General features: G+C 40.8%; 1 protein-coding gene across 7 annotated transcripts in view; it reads left to right on the top strand.

The window, feature by feature from the left end:
* The window catches only part of CAMTA1 (calmodulin binding transcription activator 1), an 829,903-nt gene that overhangs the window by 8,125 nt on the left and 806,719 nt on the right, over nucleotides 1-15,059 (top strand). For all 7 annotated transcript variants that reach the window (XM_086715554.1, XM_086715556.1, XM_086715555.1 and 4 more), the window contains one exon: nucleotides 1,520-1,638. In XM_086715554.1, the coding sequence (XP_086571680.1) occupies nucleotides 1,520-1,638 (119 nt within the window). The remainder of the gene's footprint in view (nucleotides 1-1,519; nucleotides 1,639-15,059) is intronic.

Genomic DNA, 15,059 nt, shown 5'->3' on the forward strand with positions numbered 1-15,059 from the left:
ATTTCCATGTGATGTAGTAAATTTTTTCAAATTCTTTCTGTGCCCAATATTTTTCTGTTAAGATCTTTTCCTTGAGAAGAAATATCTTAATCAGATGAAAAATGTTTGGAGAGGATTTTATTGTGACGGTGGAAAGTTTTTTATTCTTTTATGGTTTTGACGTGTTCAAAAAATAGGCTATGCTAAACAGAATTACAGGAAATGACTGGAAAAATATATTGGTGTATTTCACTTTTAATATTATTAACTAGTTCCTGTATGCCTATATAAAGTTTTTTAGTTGTAAGGCATTTAAATTTATTGAATGACAGTAAATTTCCTAGGGATTTATGCCTGGAGGAGAATTGGAGATTACTTAATTCTCCTTGATTTAGAAAACCGATGATATTAAGTAACTTACCCAAGGTCACACAATTAGAAAGTAGCAGAACTGGGTCAGAATTCTGGACTCTTGATTTGGAGTTCAGGTTATACCTTTTAGTATCAGAATAAGTTATTTTAACTATGACTTTCTGGAGCAAATTCAGTCTTTAGTATTTTAATGTATTGCTCCTAGTACCTGGTTATGCATTGCACTCTTTGGATATTGGGGCTTCCATTTTGCATTAAAAAAACAAAAAACAGAAACCAGACTGGGTAATTTGAAACTTTGACCTAATGTGCCAGAATGGGCAAGAAATTTTGAGCCAGGCGAAGAGACTTTTGTTACGGGAATGAAACAAGAAATGATCTGTGAATGAATGAATGAATGAATGAATGAAATAATACATAAAGGAAATGATCTCTTCTATAAAGTATCTGGGAGACTGATTATCAGATAGTCAGACATACCGTCTTGTCTGAAAGTAATGAACTTTTCTATCACTGATTTAGAAGAGTTACTTTTTGATGAAAGACATTAATTAAATAGATATGTATATGTAAATCAAGTTAATTAAGATGGTATGTTTTTAGATTTAGGCTAGAAGGACCAGCCTCTGTATTTACCTAGGTAGCTAACTGTAGCTTAGAGTCTTTATATTGATAAGATTTGTAATTTGCTTTTGAAAGGATAAGTCTCATTTGTATTCAAGGGGATGAAGTAGTATTAGTTTATGAATAAAATAGTCATATTTTATTCTAATTCCTCTTCCCTAAAACACTTAAAACTTTTTCAACTGGTTAGTAGAAGTTTTCAGGGTTTTGTGAGGTTAACTCCTTTTGCAGTTTGGGTGTACTTCATGGAAACCTGGTGGGAGAACCTTTAAAAGTAATGTTCTGGTTATGGGCAGCTGCTGGGATATTCCCTGTTCTTCGCTTGTCACGGAGCAAAAGCTCGATCTTACACGTTAGAGCCTCTTGACCAGATTCCTGCTGCCACCTATCTGATCAGTGTGTAAATGAGCGTTGCTAACCAAGAGGGATGGTGCTCTTGGTCTCACAGTGACCAAACTAAGCTGCCATTTCTGACCTTGCCAGTATACTTAAAAGGAGATTTTCTCTATTATTTTCTCTGAATCTATTGTTTTCTTCTTTATAGATGATCATGGGAACAGCAATAGTAGTCATGTAAAAATCTTTTTACCGAAAAAGCTGCTTGAATGTCTGCCGAAATGTTCAAGTTTACCCAAAGAGAGGCACCGTTGGAACACTAATGAGGTAGATAAATTTCTATTTTTAGGGGTATAATTATATTAAGGGCAAAATTGTTAGGTCATTTTGCATAGTACTACTTTTTATTAGCTTTAAAATCAAAATACTGAACTAGGAAGTTGTAAATGAGAAGAATATTTTATCTGGGTTTAACAGAAACCAACATGTTTCTTGAACGGTCTCTAATCTGCTTGGCTTGTGTTGAAAAATCTAACGTGCACGCTGACTTACTAAGTAAGGTAGCACGAGCTACTGTATTTGTGTTTTCTTGCATTTTGGCGGCTTTTGCATTTGGTGGTTAACTCTGCTTGCATCTCAGTTAAACACTAGTTCTTATGTCGTCATGAATTAATAAAGATACAGCCCCAGTGTTCCATAGAACATGCAGTGTCTTGACAATGTGAAGTTTCTGTGGGAAGGGCAGGTTTCTTATTAGCAAAACAGCTCCCAGTCCTCTGTGATGAAGGGTTTGCATGGAGAATTAATGGGTTTACCTTAAGGATAGGAATTCTTATTGAGAACGGAGGCCGTATGGTAGATTGTATATTTGGCATCCAATTAGAAGATTTGGTAAAGGAGAATGAATGAAAGGATCTTCTCGGATGAGGTTTCTTTTTTTGGTGAATCTTGTCTGGGAGTCTTGATATTAGGCATGGATCCCTTTGTCATCTTTCTTATTTTGAAATCCGAGTATTTCAATTTAGGTAGGGTAATACCCATTCATTGTTACTGGATGAGAGCTGGGTATGTGTCCCTCAGTTTGGGAATTCTATTCCTCTGATTCAGATGGCTGTGATTACTCGTTTTCCAACCTTGCTCTAAGTCAGTTTGTGTTGCTGGTTCGGCGTTCACTTCCAAGTTAAGTTAGATACGCACCCTCTGTATTGGGCTCTCGGTTTTGTTAAAAGACATAAGACAAATAGTGCTGCCTGTTTACCTTATTTTTGCAAGATTATTTTGCTCTAACTTCTTGACCCAGAGTGCTTTCATTTTGAGTTTTAAGAGGTTCTGTGGGTGAGAGTCTCTCTACTTACTCCAGTTTACAGATTTAAATACTCGCTAGACCCTCATAGCTTTGTTTCCTTGTCTCCACTGATTTTAAATTTCTTTTGAGGTACGTATATTTTGATTATTTGCATAAATTATATTTCCCCCTTAGACAGAACACTGTTACCTTGACAAACATTAGCCAGTTTAGAGGCCTGTTGTTTTAATCAGTCATTGATTAACTATTGTAAACGTGAAAATGAAGTAAATATGCTGAAAATTAGTCTTAATCATAGATCATTACTTTCTAAACAAAATAGTATGATTTGGGAACTGTTCAGTAGGTCATAACTAGGTCATGAATTATTTAAAACCTCAGTATGTTTCTTAGTTCTCCCTGCAACATGGATCTGCTACCATACCATTATACATTATCTCCAGTTTATTTAGAAATGAAATAAAACGTGTAATTGGTATGTATTTCTTCCATATTACGTTTTATGTGAAATTGGCAATTTATTTTTAATTACGTTTTGAAATTGTATTTGAAACCAGAACCAGCAAGTGCTTAATTAAAATTTGTGGTCTTAAGGGTCTTCTGAAGCTGGAGTCAGGGTAGCCGAAGCCCACTTGGTAGACTGGATCTGTGCACAGGCCTTCACTTTCATGTTTATTTACCTCTGGTGGTTGACACATTCCACTCGACTCTTACTTCAGATCCGTTATAAAATACATAACAAACAATTTTTGTTGATGATGAGCTTAAAAGGAAAATACAGAGCTCTTCTGTATTTCCTTCTAGGACGCCGGCCCCCATTGCTCCTCGGAGACCACAGTGTTGTGAAAGTCCGCGTCTAGCGGGGAGACCATGGTCCCCTCTGTGGCGAAACATACACCTGGGGGCTCTGAGACCCGCGGATGGTTCACGCACGCTGTCACTGCTGCTGAAAACACCAGTGAACAAAGCGTGGTCCCAAGGGTGGCTGGAGGCAGCAGGGGTGGCTCAGCCCACAGGGGTCGAGGCGCGCATCCTCTTCCCTCGTGACCCATTGTTCTCTCAGTTCTGTGTCAGCTCAACACCGACAAACACTCTTACGAGAGAACGGACTTTAAAGGTTGGCCCATATTTCATTTCAATGCAGAGGACATCGGCTTTCTTTCTTGTTTATTTTTGGCTTTGGGAAAAATAGGGGAATCTTGGAGTGACAGCTGAAGTCTTAGGAGTCCTTAATTCTGCAGTGTTATGTGGGGATGGTAACCTGCCTTTTTTTTTTTTTTTTTTTAACTGGCTTGGCTGATAGGAACAAAACAGTCAGTACTTGTGTTAAAGCGCCTCCTTTGATCTAGCTGGGCACTGGCATTTCCCTCTGCTCTTCAGCCTGCCAGCCTGCACGCTGACACTGGACCCGATGGAGGTGTACTTTGTGGACTTGACTCTCATTGGGGCTGTAGGCCCTGTGTACGGCAGAGGCACGCTTAGTCAGAATTGCCCGTGGGGCCTCTCGAGTCGCTCATAAAGTGTAGCCATCCTGCCATTAGCAGGGGCCCGTTTCCCTCTGGGGTTGGAATAGGTTGCTGTGTTTTGGTGGAGGACTCAGTGAAGAAGCTTGTATTTAGGAGTGGTATTGTACAAAAACTGCTTTAGATCCCCCTTGCCTGGGATGAAGCGCCCCCACTGGGAGAGGCTGGAGGGAGGGAGAGTGGCGGAGAGCACGGCCGATCCCTGTTTTCCAGGTCCCTGCGCGGCCCGTGTGCACGGCAGCCTGGCGGCCGGAGTTGCCTGTACCAGGTGTCTTTGCCGCCCGCGCTTGCTGTCTGCTGGGTGTGTGCAGTGCACGTCCTGGGCATGATGGGACTCCTCCGTACTTTTGAGAGATTCCTTTACTCATGTCGGTGTTGCAATATTGGTGATTATTTGAGCAAACCCAACTTCTGTACTGTGTGCCGCGTATTTGTTGCGAGAGGGAGAGTAAGGTTGTGCCCATTCAGATGTTGCCATTTATCGAGCCTGTGTTCCTTGCTGGTGGCTGGCACCGTGTGTAATTATTTCTAAGCCGTATAGTAACATTACAAGATATGCAGTATTTCCTTTTATCATTGAGGGTATGTTGGTAAAAAGTGGTTGACTAATTTGGTCAAGCTAGCACACTTGCAAGGGCCCATCTCTCTCCGAGCTTAATTTCTTGTATATTGTTTACTAATTCGTAGGAATGTTCATTCTGTTGTGTGTTGTCTTGGCTTTTAATCAAAGACCCATAACTCTTAACCACATTAGTGTACTTGGCAAATCCATTCTGTAATTTACTTTTGGAATAAAAAGAGTTAACATAGGATTCATCTTGTGGGTTCATGTGCAAATATTTGTGAAGTGAAAGTCACTAAAAAGGAAGACTACCAGAAGGTAGGGAGGTCCAACTAAGCTACTTTAACCTTTCTTACTGCATTGGAATAGGTAAAAGCTCCTGCCCTTCTTGAATGTTACTTGCAATTGCAAAACAAATGGTGTGTCTAAAAACAAATCAGTTTTGGACTATGCTTTCTCAGCCACACACACCCTTTGCTCAGGTTCTTGCAGGTGACAGAGGAGGGATGATGATGATGATGATGATGATGATGGTGGTGGTGGTGGTGGTGGCGGCAGTAATTATGGCAACCAGCATTGAGCCAGCATCTATCGTGTGTGAGGCACTGGTGGGTCCTTGATGTGAATAATCGCATTTACTCCTTGAATTCATCCTGTGAGGCAGGTTATGTGATTATCCTTATGGTATCGATGAGGAGATTTGAGCCACAGAGATGTTAAGTAATGTGCCCAAGAGTGGTGGACTTGGGAATTTAACCTTGCAGCCTGCTTTCAGAGCCTGTTCTGTCTACAGTTCGGTCCCAAAGAATAATTTCAAATAGACTTTCTCAAGATCTTGCGAGCTGTTGAGTGACTTCTAATCTTCTTGTTTTCTAAAATTGTTTGGCTTCTTTCTTTATTTACATCTTTAAGTATTATATATAAACTCAATGTGTGTTTGTATGAAGTTTTTTTTTTTTTTTTTTAAATAGCACCCCTTTCCTAGGGAAGTAGTTTTGAGTCTTAATGAATATTAATATGTAGGCTCCGGATAATGGAAAAAAATATTAGAAGTAGAAATTTTATATCTGTGTGTAACTTGAGGGTTAGGTTTGATTTTTATATCCAGGGCAGGAGAGAAGGAATGCATTTAAACAGAGCAAATTTGTTAAAGAACCAGCTCTTATTTCATAATCAGTTTTGATATTCACATCTTCATTAGGTGCGCTATTATAAGGTTTCTACATTTTAAGTTAATATTTTTAAGGTCCAGAGCCAGAAATAATTATGCTAATGTAACTTTCTGATTGCACAAATGACTATTCGTAATTACACATATTAGTACTCTGTATACGTTGTCCAGACTGAAATTTCTTTTGTTTAGTCATTAATTAGCTGTTTGACTTAAAATATAACTACTGCATCCCCCCCCCCCCCCCCCCCCCCCGCCCGTCGCTGGATCTGGATTTCAGATGGCATTCTTCCAAAGCCAAACTAATGCCACACCAACAAACCTTTTATAATGAGAATGTTCTCCTTAAATGTTCAAACCGCTTTTGCTTGCTACTATTTTTGAACTGTTAATGCTCTTTCTTTTGTTTTTCCTCTAATGCAGAGTTTCTCTAGAGTAAGCAAAGTAGAGTTCTAGTTTGTACTGATCTTTTTTTTTTTTTTTTTTTTTTTTTTTTAAATTTTTTTTTTTCAACGTTTATTTATTTTTGGGACAGAGAGAGACAGAGCATGAACAGGGGAGGGGCAGAGAGAGAGGGAGACACAGAATCGGAAACAGGCTCTGAGCCATCAGCCCAGAGCCCGACGCGGGGCTCGAACTCACAGACCGTGAGATCGTGACCTGGCTGAAGTCGGACGCTTAACCGACTGCGCCACCCAGGCGCCCCTAGTTTGTACTGATCTTAAAGTTGCATCGAAGGTTTTTAAGTTGGTGGTAGCTTCAGAGATCTTCATATAAAATGCGTCTTCTTTAATCCTAAAATGTCGGTAGAGAGCCTATAGCTACAGACTGGTGCATTCTAACTCAGGCCAAGGAACCTGAGGGTCCCTTTATAGGGAGAGAATGACACTTTTAAGTCCTGAGTATTTTTTGTTTCCTTCAATTTTTTATATTCAGGTCAGGAAAATAGGCTTTAAGACTGAGGTTTATGATCTTCTACTTCATTTCAGTTGTTTTATTTTAATTAGAAGCCACCTTTTCAAAATTCCTTTGCTCATTTTTTTTTGTGTTCGCATATATTCTTGAGTGTTTTTTGTATTTTAATTTTTCTTTTGTATACCTTATAGAATCATACATTTAGGGCTGTAATTTTTGCAATGATTGGTTTTCCTAGTGAATATATATGTTGTCTTTCTGAAATATAGATCCACATTTTGGGGGGGGGGGATCATTGAGCACCCTTCAGACTTCCATGATGGGAGCTCAAAGGAAAAGCATTAGCCTTAGGAAAGTGAGTGAGGTATTCATCGATGACTCAGAAGGCTAGTTAACCTGAGCTTGGCCTTTGTTTTGTGTAGCTTTTGGCTGTGAGAACTTTTCAAATGTTCTCAGGTTATTCTCTGAGGCCAGAGAATAACCCTCCTGGTTAATATGCAGATAGGCAAGTGCAGATGTGACCATGACAGAGAGTGAAGTTTTAAGAGGGAAGCCATTGAATTTTGAATACAATGTATGGCATCAGATGTCAAATTAAATGTGACAATTTTGTAGCAGTTGGGCTAACTATAATTCCTCTGTTTAACTTAGTAGTATGAGGTGAGATGAATGGATACCAGAATCCAAATGAGCGTGCAAATCAGTCAGCCTGTATCAGTTTAGCATTGGGAGTAGCAGAGGGAGATTGGATGTACTGAAATGCTGGGGGCAGATGTCCTTCCACATCTGTGGGGCACGACAGGTGAGGAGAGGTCAAAGCAGGCGGGTTTGGCTCTGAGGAACGGCAGGAGAAGCAGCTCTTCCATGCAGAGAGTTAGAGTAATGTTTATGATATTTGGATAAGATGTTAAAGAAGTTTTTTTTAAAGGAAGGAAATTCCTGCAGACCTACCTTAGTTTTCATCCAAATGATTTTTATTATATAATATTATTTCAAAATGTAGCATTTAGGAGAATACTTGGCTCATAGTCTGTACAATAAATATTTGTTGAATGAATGAAATGGGTAAAAACGCAAAAAACTCAGTATAAATTTGTGAACTCTTGGAGTTCTTATGCAGATATAAAACTCATATATATATGTATGTGTATATATATATATATACGTATATACATATATATGTGTATATATATATACATATGTACACACACACACACACACACACACAAAGTCTCTTGCAACATGAATGTAAGAATGAGTGTTCTCAAGCAGGGTCTTTTGAATTTGGCACGTGGCACTATCATGTGCCCTGCAGTGACCCCATCCCTGTCTCCGTTGAACTATTTAGAAACTGATTTTTGCTCAGCAAGCATTTCTAGAAGTCTCTTGTTAGGCCTTGGTACAAATACATGATTTAGTCTGAAGTTCACTTCTGCTTTTTCTCATTAGCCTGAGAACATCTTAAATGGCTACCCAAGCAGTTGTAATCATAGACCACGAACTTGAGCAGTGGATCTGTGTGGTAGAAAGATTTTTTTTTTTAAATGTTTTATTTATTTTTGAGACAGAGAGAGACAGAGCATGAGCAGGGGAGGGGCAGAGAGAGAAGGAAACACAGAATCTGAAGCAGGCTCCAGGCTCTGAGCTGTCAGCACAGAGCCCGACACGGGACTTGAACTCACAAACCGCAAGATCATGACTTGAGCCGAAGTCGGATGCTTAACCGACTGAGCCACCCAGGCGCCCCAAGATTTTTTTTTTAATGTTTCTTAATTTATTTTTGAGACAGAGAGAGACAAAGCGTGAGCAGGGGAGGGGCAGAGAGAGAGCGAGACACAGAATCGGAAGCAGGCTCCAGGCTCTGAGCTGTCAGCACAGAGCCCGATGTGGGGCTTGAACTCACAAACCGCGAGATCATGACCTGAGCCGAAGTCGGACGCTTAATCGACTGAGCCACCCAGGCGCCCCAGAAAAATTGGTTTTTAGGTTTTATTTTTTTCAGGTTATATTAAATTAAGATGTGAAATGAAAACTTTCGTAGTGAACTCAAGGACCACTGATACCTGGAAAGGGTACAGAACTGACAGTCAGGAACTGGTTCTATCTAGTCTAGTCTTGACTCTGCCACCTGTCAGCTGAGTGCTGGGTGAGCCACCTGCTTGGCCTCTATTCAGTCTTCACGAACGTGCTAAGTCACCTTCTAGGATATGTTGCAAGCCCAGTTCTCCAGTTTTGGAGGCTCAATCACTGTTGCTTTCAGAGTTGTTTGGGAGTGGAGGACGTTCAAGGCAGGCTTGGGTCCAGCTGGGGTATGTGTTTATTTATTTTTTACTGTTAATCATCCTTTATTTTTAAAATATATGGTTCAGTGACTTTTACTTTTTTAATTTATTTTTTAAAATGTTTTTATTTATTTTGAGAGGGAGAATGTGCACTTACGCACACACGCGCATGCATGCAAGCTGGGGAGGGGCAGAGAGAGGGAGAGAGAGAGAATGCCAAACAGGTTCTGCGCTGTCAGCACAGAGACCAACACGGGGCTCCATCTCACAAACCCTGAGATCATGACCTGAGGCGAAATCAAGAGCCGGACACTTAACTGACTGAGCCACCCAGGCGCCCTGGTTCAGAGGTTTTTAGTATAGTATATACACAGTTGTGCAACCGTCACCACCATGTAATTCTGTAACATATTCATCACCCCAACAGCTTAGGGGTTTTCCATCTCCCTGGACTTAGTGGAGTCAGCACCCTCAAGGTTCTTCTTTGGTATCTCCTCCCAAGCTTTGATACCTGTCTGGCACTGGAGCTGAAATTTGAATAGATTGTCCTTTTGCACAGGTCTTAACACCCAGCTGTTTCCTGAGATTTTTAAAATGTTCAAGTACCAGTGAGGATCCAGTTGGGGCCATGTTTTTCTGAGGGAAGAAGAGGGCTTGAGTAGAGTTTTCAGTTGCATTGGAACTCTGTATACTCTGTGCCCTCCGAGCAGTGGGTCTCATGGGGATCCACTGCCCTGCGCTATGTAGTAACGGTGGGAGACTTTGGTGGTGATGACTTCCCATAAGGGAAGCTGAGTCCTGCTGGAAAACCAGCTGAGATGGAAAAGGGAAGGCTACATGGAGAGGTGGGCATTCTTTTTAGCTCCGTTGTATTCAAGCTGAGCTGGCATCAGAATCACCTGGGGGGCTTGTTAAAAACACAGATTGCTTGGCTCCACCCCCAGTTTCTGCTCCAGTAGGTTCGGGGTGGGGCTTAAGAATGTGCATTTCTAACAAGTTCTGGGTAGAAACTTAACCTAGATGAAGAATCTCAGCCCCCTAGAAGTGTATTCTGATTAATTTCACTTGACTTGAGTCCCAGCTCTGCTGCCCTTATACCTCTCAGGCATATTTTGGTGTACTTTGGCTTCATGGGATACAATTGAGCTTTCTAGAATCTTTTTCTCTTGTACCTAGAAGTAAGAGAATGCAGTTTGTGTTTTGGTATTTATCTAAAGCATCTGTTAATATCTTGTAATATAGGAAGCCCTTTTAAAGTACAGGTGGTCAGGGGGGCCTGAGGGGCTCCGTTTGGTTAAGCATCTGACTTTCGGTTAAGCATCTGACTTTGGCTCAGGTCATGACCTCATGGTTCGTGGGTTCGAGCCCTGTACCGGGCTCTGTGTTGGTGGTATGGAGCCTACTTGGGATTCTCTGTCTCCCCCACTCTCTCTCTGCCCCTTCCCCACTTGCACTCTCTCTCAAAATAAATAAATAAACTAAAAAAAAAAAAAGTACGGGTGGCAGTAGGAGTTATGTGGAGGCATATTCTAATTTTTGTGACCTTGTTCTGAAGAGGTAGCTTGAAGGATCATCTCCACTCTCTTTCTTTCCCATCTCCATTTGGCCCAAATAGCTGAAAACCGCAGATCCCTAAAGCTGAACCTCATAACACCTACTTACCTACCTGTCTGTCCACCTTCCAGTCTTTTTAATACTACCTACCAAATGTTTCTAATGATAAATTCTGTATTCTTGGTGATTATGAAGTTCTGTTGAAGATTTTAAGAGAAGTTCCTAAAATATAACCTAAGTTTTCCAATTTTAATGCTTTTAGAAAGCTGGAAAAAAAGGAAAAAGAAAAAACACACAAAGAAATCCTTTCTAGATGGCTGAGAAACCACAGATGGGCTGGGGTGGATGTGATGAAGATACATTTGTGTTTGGGAGAGTGTTTTCTCTGTAGGGGAGAGTATTATGGGTAGGATGTGTGGATTTCTTGAGGCTTTCTCATATGCTTTGGTGCTTGTGTGTTCTCTGGTCTGGTGAACCAGGGTGTAGAGTTGAAATAAATGTGAAACTCAACCAACCTGTTGTTTATACCTGGGGAGAAAGGAGGAGAGGGGAAGGGGCTGCGGCTCTGGGGAGTTGGGCAGGACTGAGCAGGGGTGCGTGCGCACATCTAGGTGGAATTCTGAGTTCTTAACCTTGAGTTCGTTCTTTTTGGATTCCCAAGGAGTTTCTGGGGAAAAAAAGAGAAGGTTCCATGTCCAAGAAAACAGGAAGCTGAGAGGTAGCTTGACCTGGTCTAGAAAGTAGAGCCTCTTGTGCTTGAAGTCAGAGGGAGCTTATGATAGAGGGCATGGCCACCAGAGATGCTGCAACAGGAGCCCTTGAACCCAGGCCACCCATTCTACCTTTTCTGTTATGAAAAAAAAATGTTTTTTTTTTTTTTTTTTTTTTTTAATTTTTTTTTTTCAACGTTTATTTATTTTGGGGACAGAGAGAGACAGAGCATGAACGGGGGAGGGGCAGAGAGAGAGGGAGACACAGAATCGGAAACAGGCTCCAGGCTCTGAGCCATCAGCCCAGAGCCCGACGCGGGGCTCGAACTCACGGACCGTGAGATCGTGACCTGGCTGAAGTCGGACGCTTAACCGACTGCGCCACCCAGGCGCCCCGAAAAAAAAATGTTTTTAAATTAAGGTTTAAATTTTTTTAGAGCAGTTTCAGGTTCATAGCAGATTGAGAGGAAGGCACAGGGAGTTTTCTCGTATGAGAAACAACCCCTGCCTGCAAACATGAATAGCCTCCCCAACTACCAGTGCCCCCCACCAGAGTGGTACCTCTCTTACAACTGACATACCATCATCACCCAGAGTCCCTCGTTCCCATTATGGTGCACTCTTGGTGTGAAAATGTCATTTCATGGCTTGGTAGCTCTTTTCTTTTTAGTGGTGACTAATATTCCACTGTCTGGATGGACCATGGTTTGTCTGTTGATGTACTAAAGGCCATCTTAGTTGCTTCTAAGTTTTGGCAATTACGAATAAAGCTGGTATAAACATCCGCAGGGTTTTGTGTGGACATAAGTTTTCAACTCCTTGGAGTGTGGTGGCTGGGTCCTATGGTAAGAGTATGATTAGTTTTATGAGAGACTGTCAAACTGTCTTCCAAAGTGCCTGTCCTGTTGGCATTCCCAGCAACACTGAGAGCTCCTGTTGTTCCTTGTCTTTCTGGCATTTGCTGGTGTTGGTGTTCTGGATTTCAGCTGTTCTAATAGGTGTGTAAGGGTATCTCCTTGTTTTAATTTGCATTTCCCTGATGACTGATACATGGAGCATCTTTTCATATACTTGTTTGCCATCTATATCTCTTCTTTGGTCTGTTAAAATCTTTAGCCCATTTTTTAATCAGGTTGTTTGCTTTCTTACTGTTGAGTGTTACGAATTCTCTGTATATTTCGGAGAGTTATCCTTTATGAGATGTGCTTTTGCAAATATTTTCTCCCAGTCGTTCTCTTGACTTTGTCTTTCACAGGACAAAGATTTCAATTTTTTTTAAGTCCAGCTTAACAGTTACTTCTTTCATGGGTCCTGGTGGATCGTGCCTTTGGTGTAGTAACACTATGCCCAAGGGCATCAAGGTTTTCTCCTGTGTTATTTTCTAGGGGTTTTATAGTTTTGCATTTCACATTTAGGTCTGGAATCATTTCACTTGATTTTTTGTGAAGGATGTATGATCTAGATTCTTTTTTTTTGCATGTGGATGTCCAGTTCCAACACCATTTGCCTTTTTAAAAAAATTATTTATCTTTTATTTTTTTATTTTTAATTTAAATTCGTGTTAGTTAACATAGTGTAGTATTGGTTTCAGGAGTACAATTAATGATTCATCTCTTACATATGACACCCAGTGCTCATCCCAATAAGTGCTCTCCTAATGCCCATCCATCACCCATGTAGCCCACCTCCACCCCCCCACCCCCCTTTCCCTCCGTCGACCCTCAGTTTGTCTCTGTAATTAAGAGCCTCTTTGGTTTGCGTCCCTCTCTTTTTTATCTTACTTTATTTTTCCTTCCCTTCCCCTATGTTCATCTGTTTTGTTCCTTAAATTCCACCTACGAGCCAACACCATTTGTTGAAAAGACTATCTTTGCTCCATTGTATTACTTTTGCTCTTTTGTCAAAGATGAGTTGACTGTATTCATGTGGGTCTATTTCTGGGTTCTCTGTTTACATTGATTTGTCTATTTTGGCAATACCACACTGTTTTTTGTGTGTTTTTTTAAGTTTGTTTATTTTGAGAGAGACAGGATGAGCGGGTGAGAGGCAGAGAAAGAGAGGGAGAGGGAGAATCCTAAGCAGGCTCCTTGCTCTCAGTGCAGAGCCCAATGTGGGGCTTGATCTCACGAGATCATGACCTGAGCTAAAATCAAGGACACTTAACCGTTGGAGCCACCCAGGCACCACCCACCTCTGACTTTGATCTTGTCCTTCAGTATTGACTTGGCTATTCTGGGTCTTTTGCCTCTCTGTATAAATTTAAGAATCATTTTGTTGCTGGGATTTAGATTGGGATTACATTGGATCTGTAGATCAAGTTTAAAAGAATGGACATATGGACATCTTGAAAATAAGTCTCCCTATCTGTGTATATGGACTATGTCTCGGTTTATTTAATTATTTGATTTTATTCATCAGAGTTTTATAGTTTTTTTTCATACAGACCTAGTACGTATTTTGTTGGATTTGTGCGTAGTTATTTCACTTTTGGGGGGGGGAGGTGCTAATATTGTATTTTAAAATTCAAATTCCACTTGTTCATTACTGGTATATAGGAAGGTGATAGACTTTGTATAATTGCTTATTAGTTCTAGGGTTTTTCAAAAGGCCTAACATCTACAGAGCAGACACCTGTCCTGTTTACTGATGGGTCCATAGAACTTAATTTTTTTTAATTTTTTTTTTTTTCAACGTTTATTTATTTTTGGGACAGAGAGAGACAGAGCATGAACGGGGGAGGGGCAGAGGGAGACACAGAATCGGAAACAGGCTCCAGGCTCTGAGCCATCAGCCCAGAGCCTGACGCGGGGCTCGAACTCCCGGACCGCAAGATCGTGACCTGGCTGAAGTCGGACGCTTAACCGACTGCGCCACCCAGGCGCCCCCATAGAACTTAAAACAGTGGCACATAGTGGGTCTTCAGTGACCAAAAGCCTTTGGAAAAAGAGGGACCATTATTCTGTGTGTAACTCACGCGTGAAGTAGTTCCCTTTTAATAAAAGGGTGGGTAGCACTTCAGGAAAGGGGGAAAGTCCAACAGAAGGTTAAGGACAGAGTGAGAGAGGCCAACCCTCTTCACGTTCCTGGTCCCGGACAGGAGGAATTCAGAGAAGCTGACCAAGAAGAAAGCTATCCTGTTGGAAGCTGCGTTCTTATTTAGAAAGGGCTTCAAAAGCTGCTTTCTCAGAAAGAACAGGGGAAAAAACACTTAAATATATTTACCTTTTTAAACGTTAAGAAAGATTTGAAAGGAACAGTGCCATTTGCTTCCCATTTCTGAGAAAGGATACATTAAAAAAGCTTGAAATTAAGCAGGATCTATAAAATTGAGGTCAGAGTAGAGTCATTTCCCATTTTTCCTGTGTTTAAACCATGTAGCGACAGCACCCCTTTCCTGGCATCAGAAGACAGTTGTTAATGTGAATGCTAGAATGCTAGAATTTTACTTTATTTTTGTGCTGTTGAACAACATTTCGACTCCCTAACTCTAATTGTTTTAAGAATTAGTTTTGTTAGATGCTTTAGTCATTATTAATCACAATCTTTGTATTTATGCATTTTCCAGTAATTTTTAACAATCAATTTCTCAAGCAATTCAGAGAACCTGCTGTGGGGTGATTATTTTTTGTTTTGCGGATGAAGATGGTATGAGACCTTAGTGTTCTAGAATTAGCATGTAACATCGTCTCATAGACTGTATAATTTACTTCTTATTGTGTGTTGTC

This window comes from Puma concolor, chromosome C1, assembly GCF_028749965.1.
Source record: "Puma concolor isolate L17-30 chromosome C1, mPumCon1.1.hap2, whole genome shotgun sequence".
Classification (NCBI taxonomy): Eukaryota; Metazoa; Chordata; class Mammalia; order Carnivora; family Felidae; genus Puma; species Puma concolor.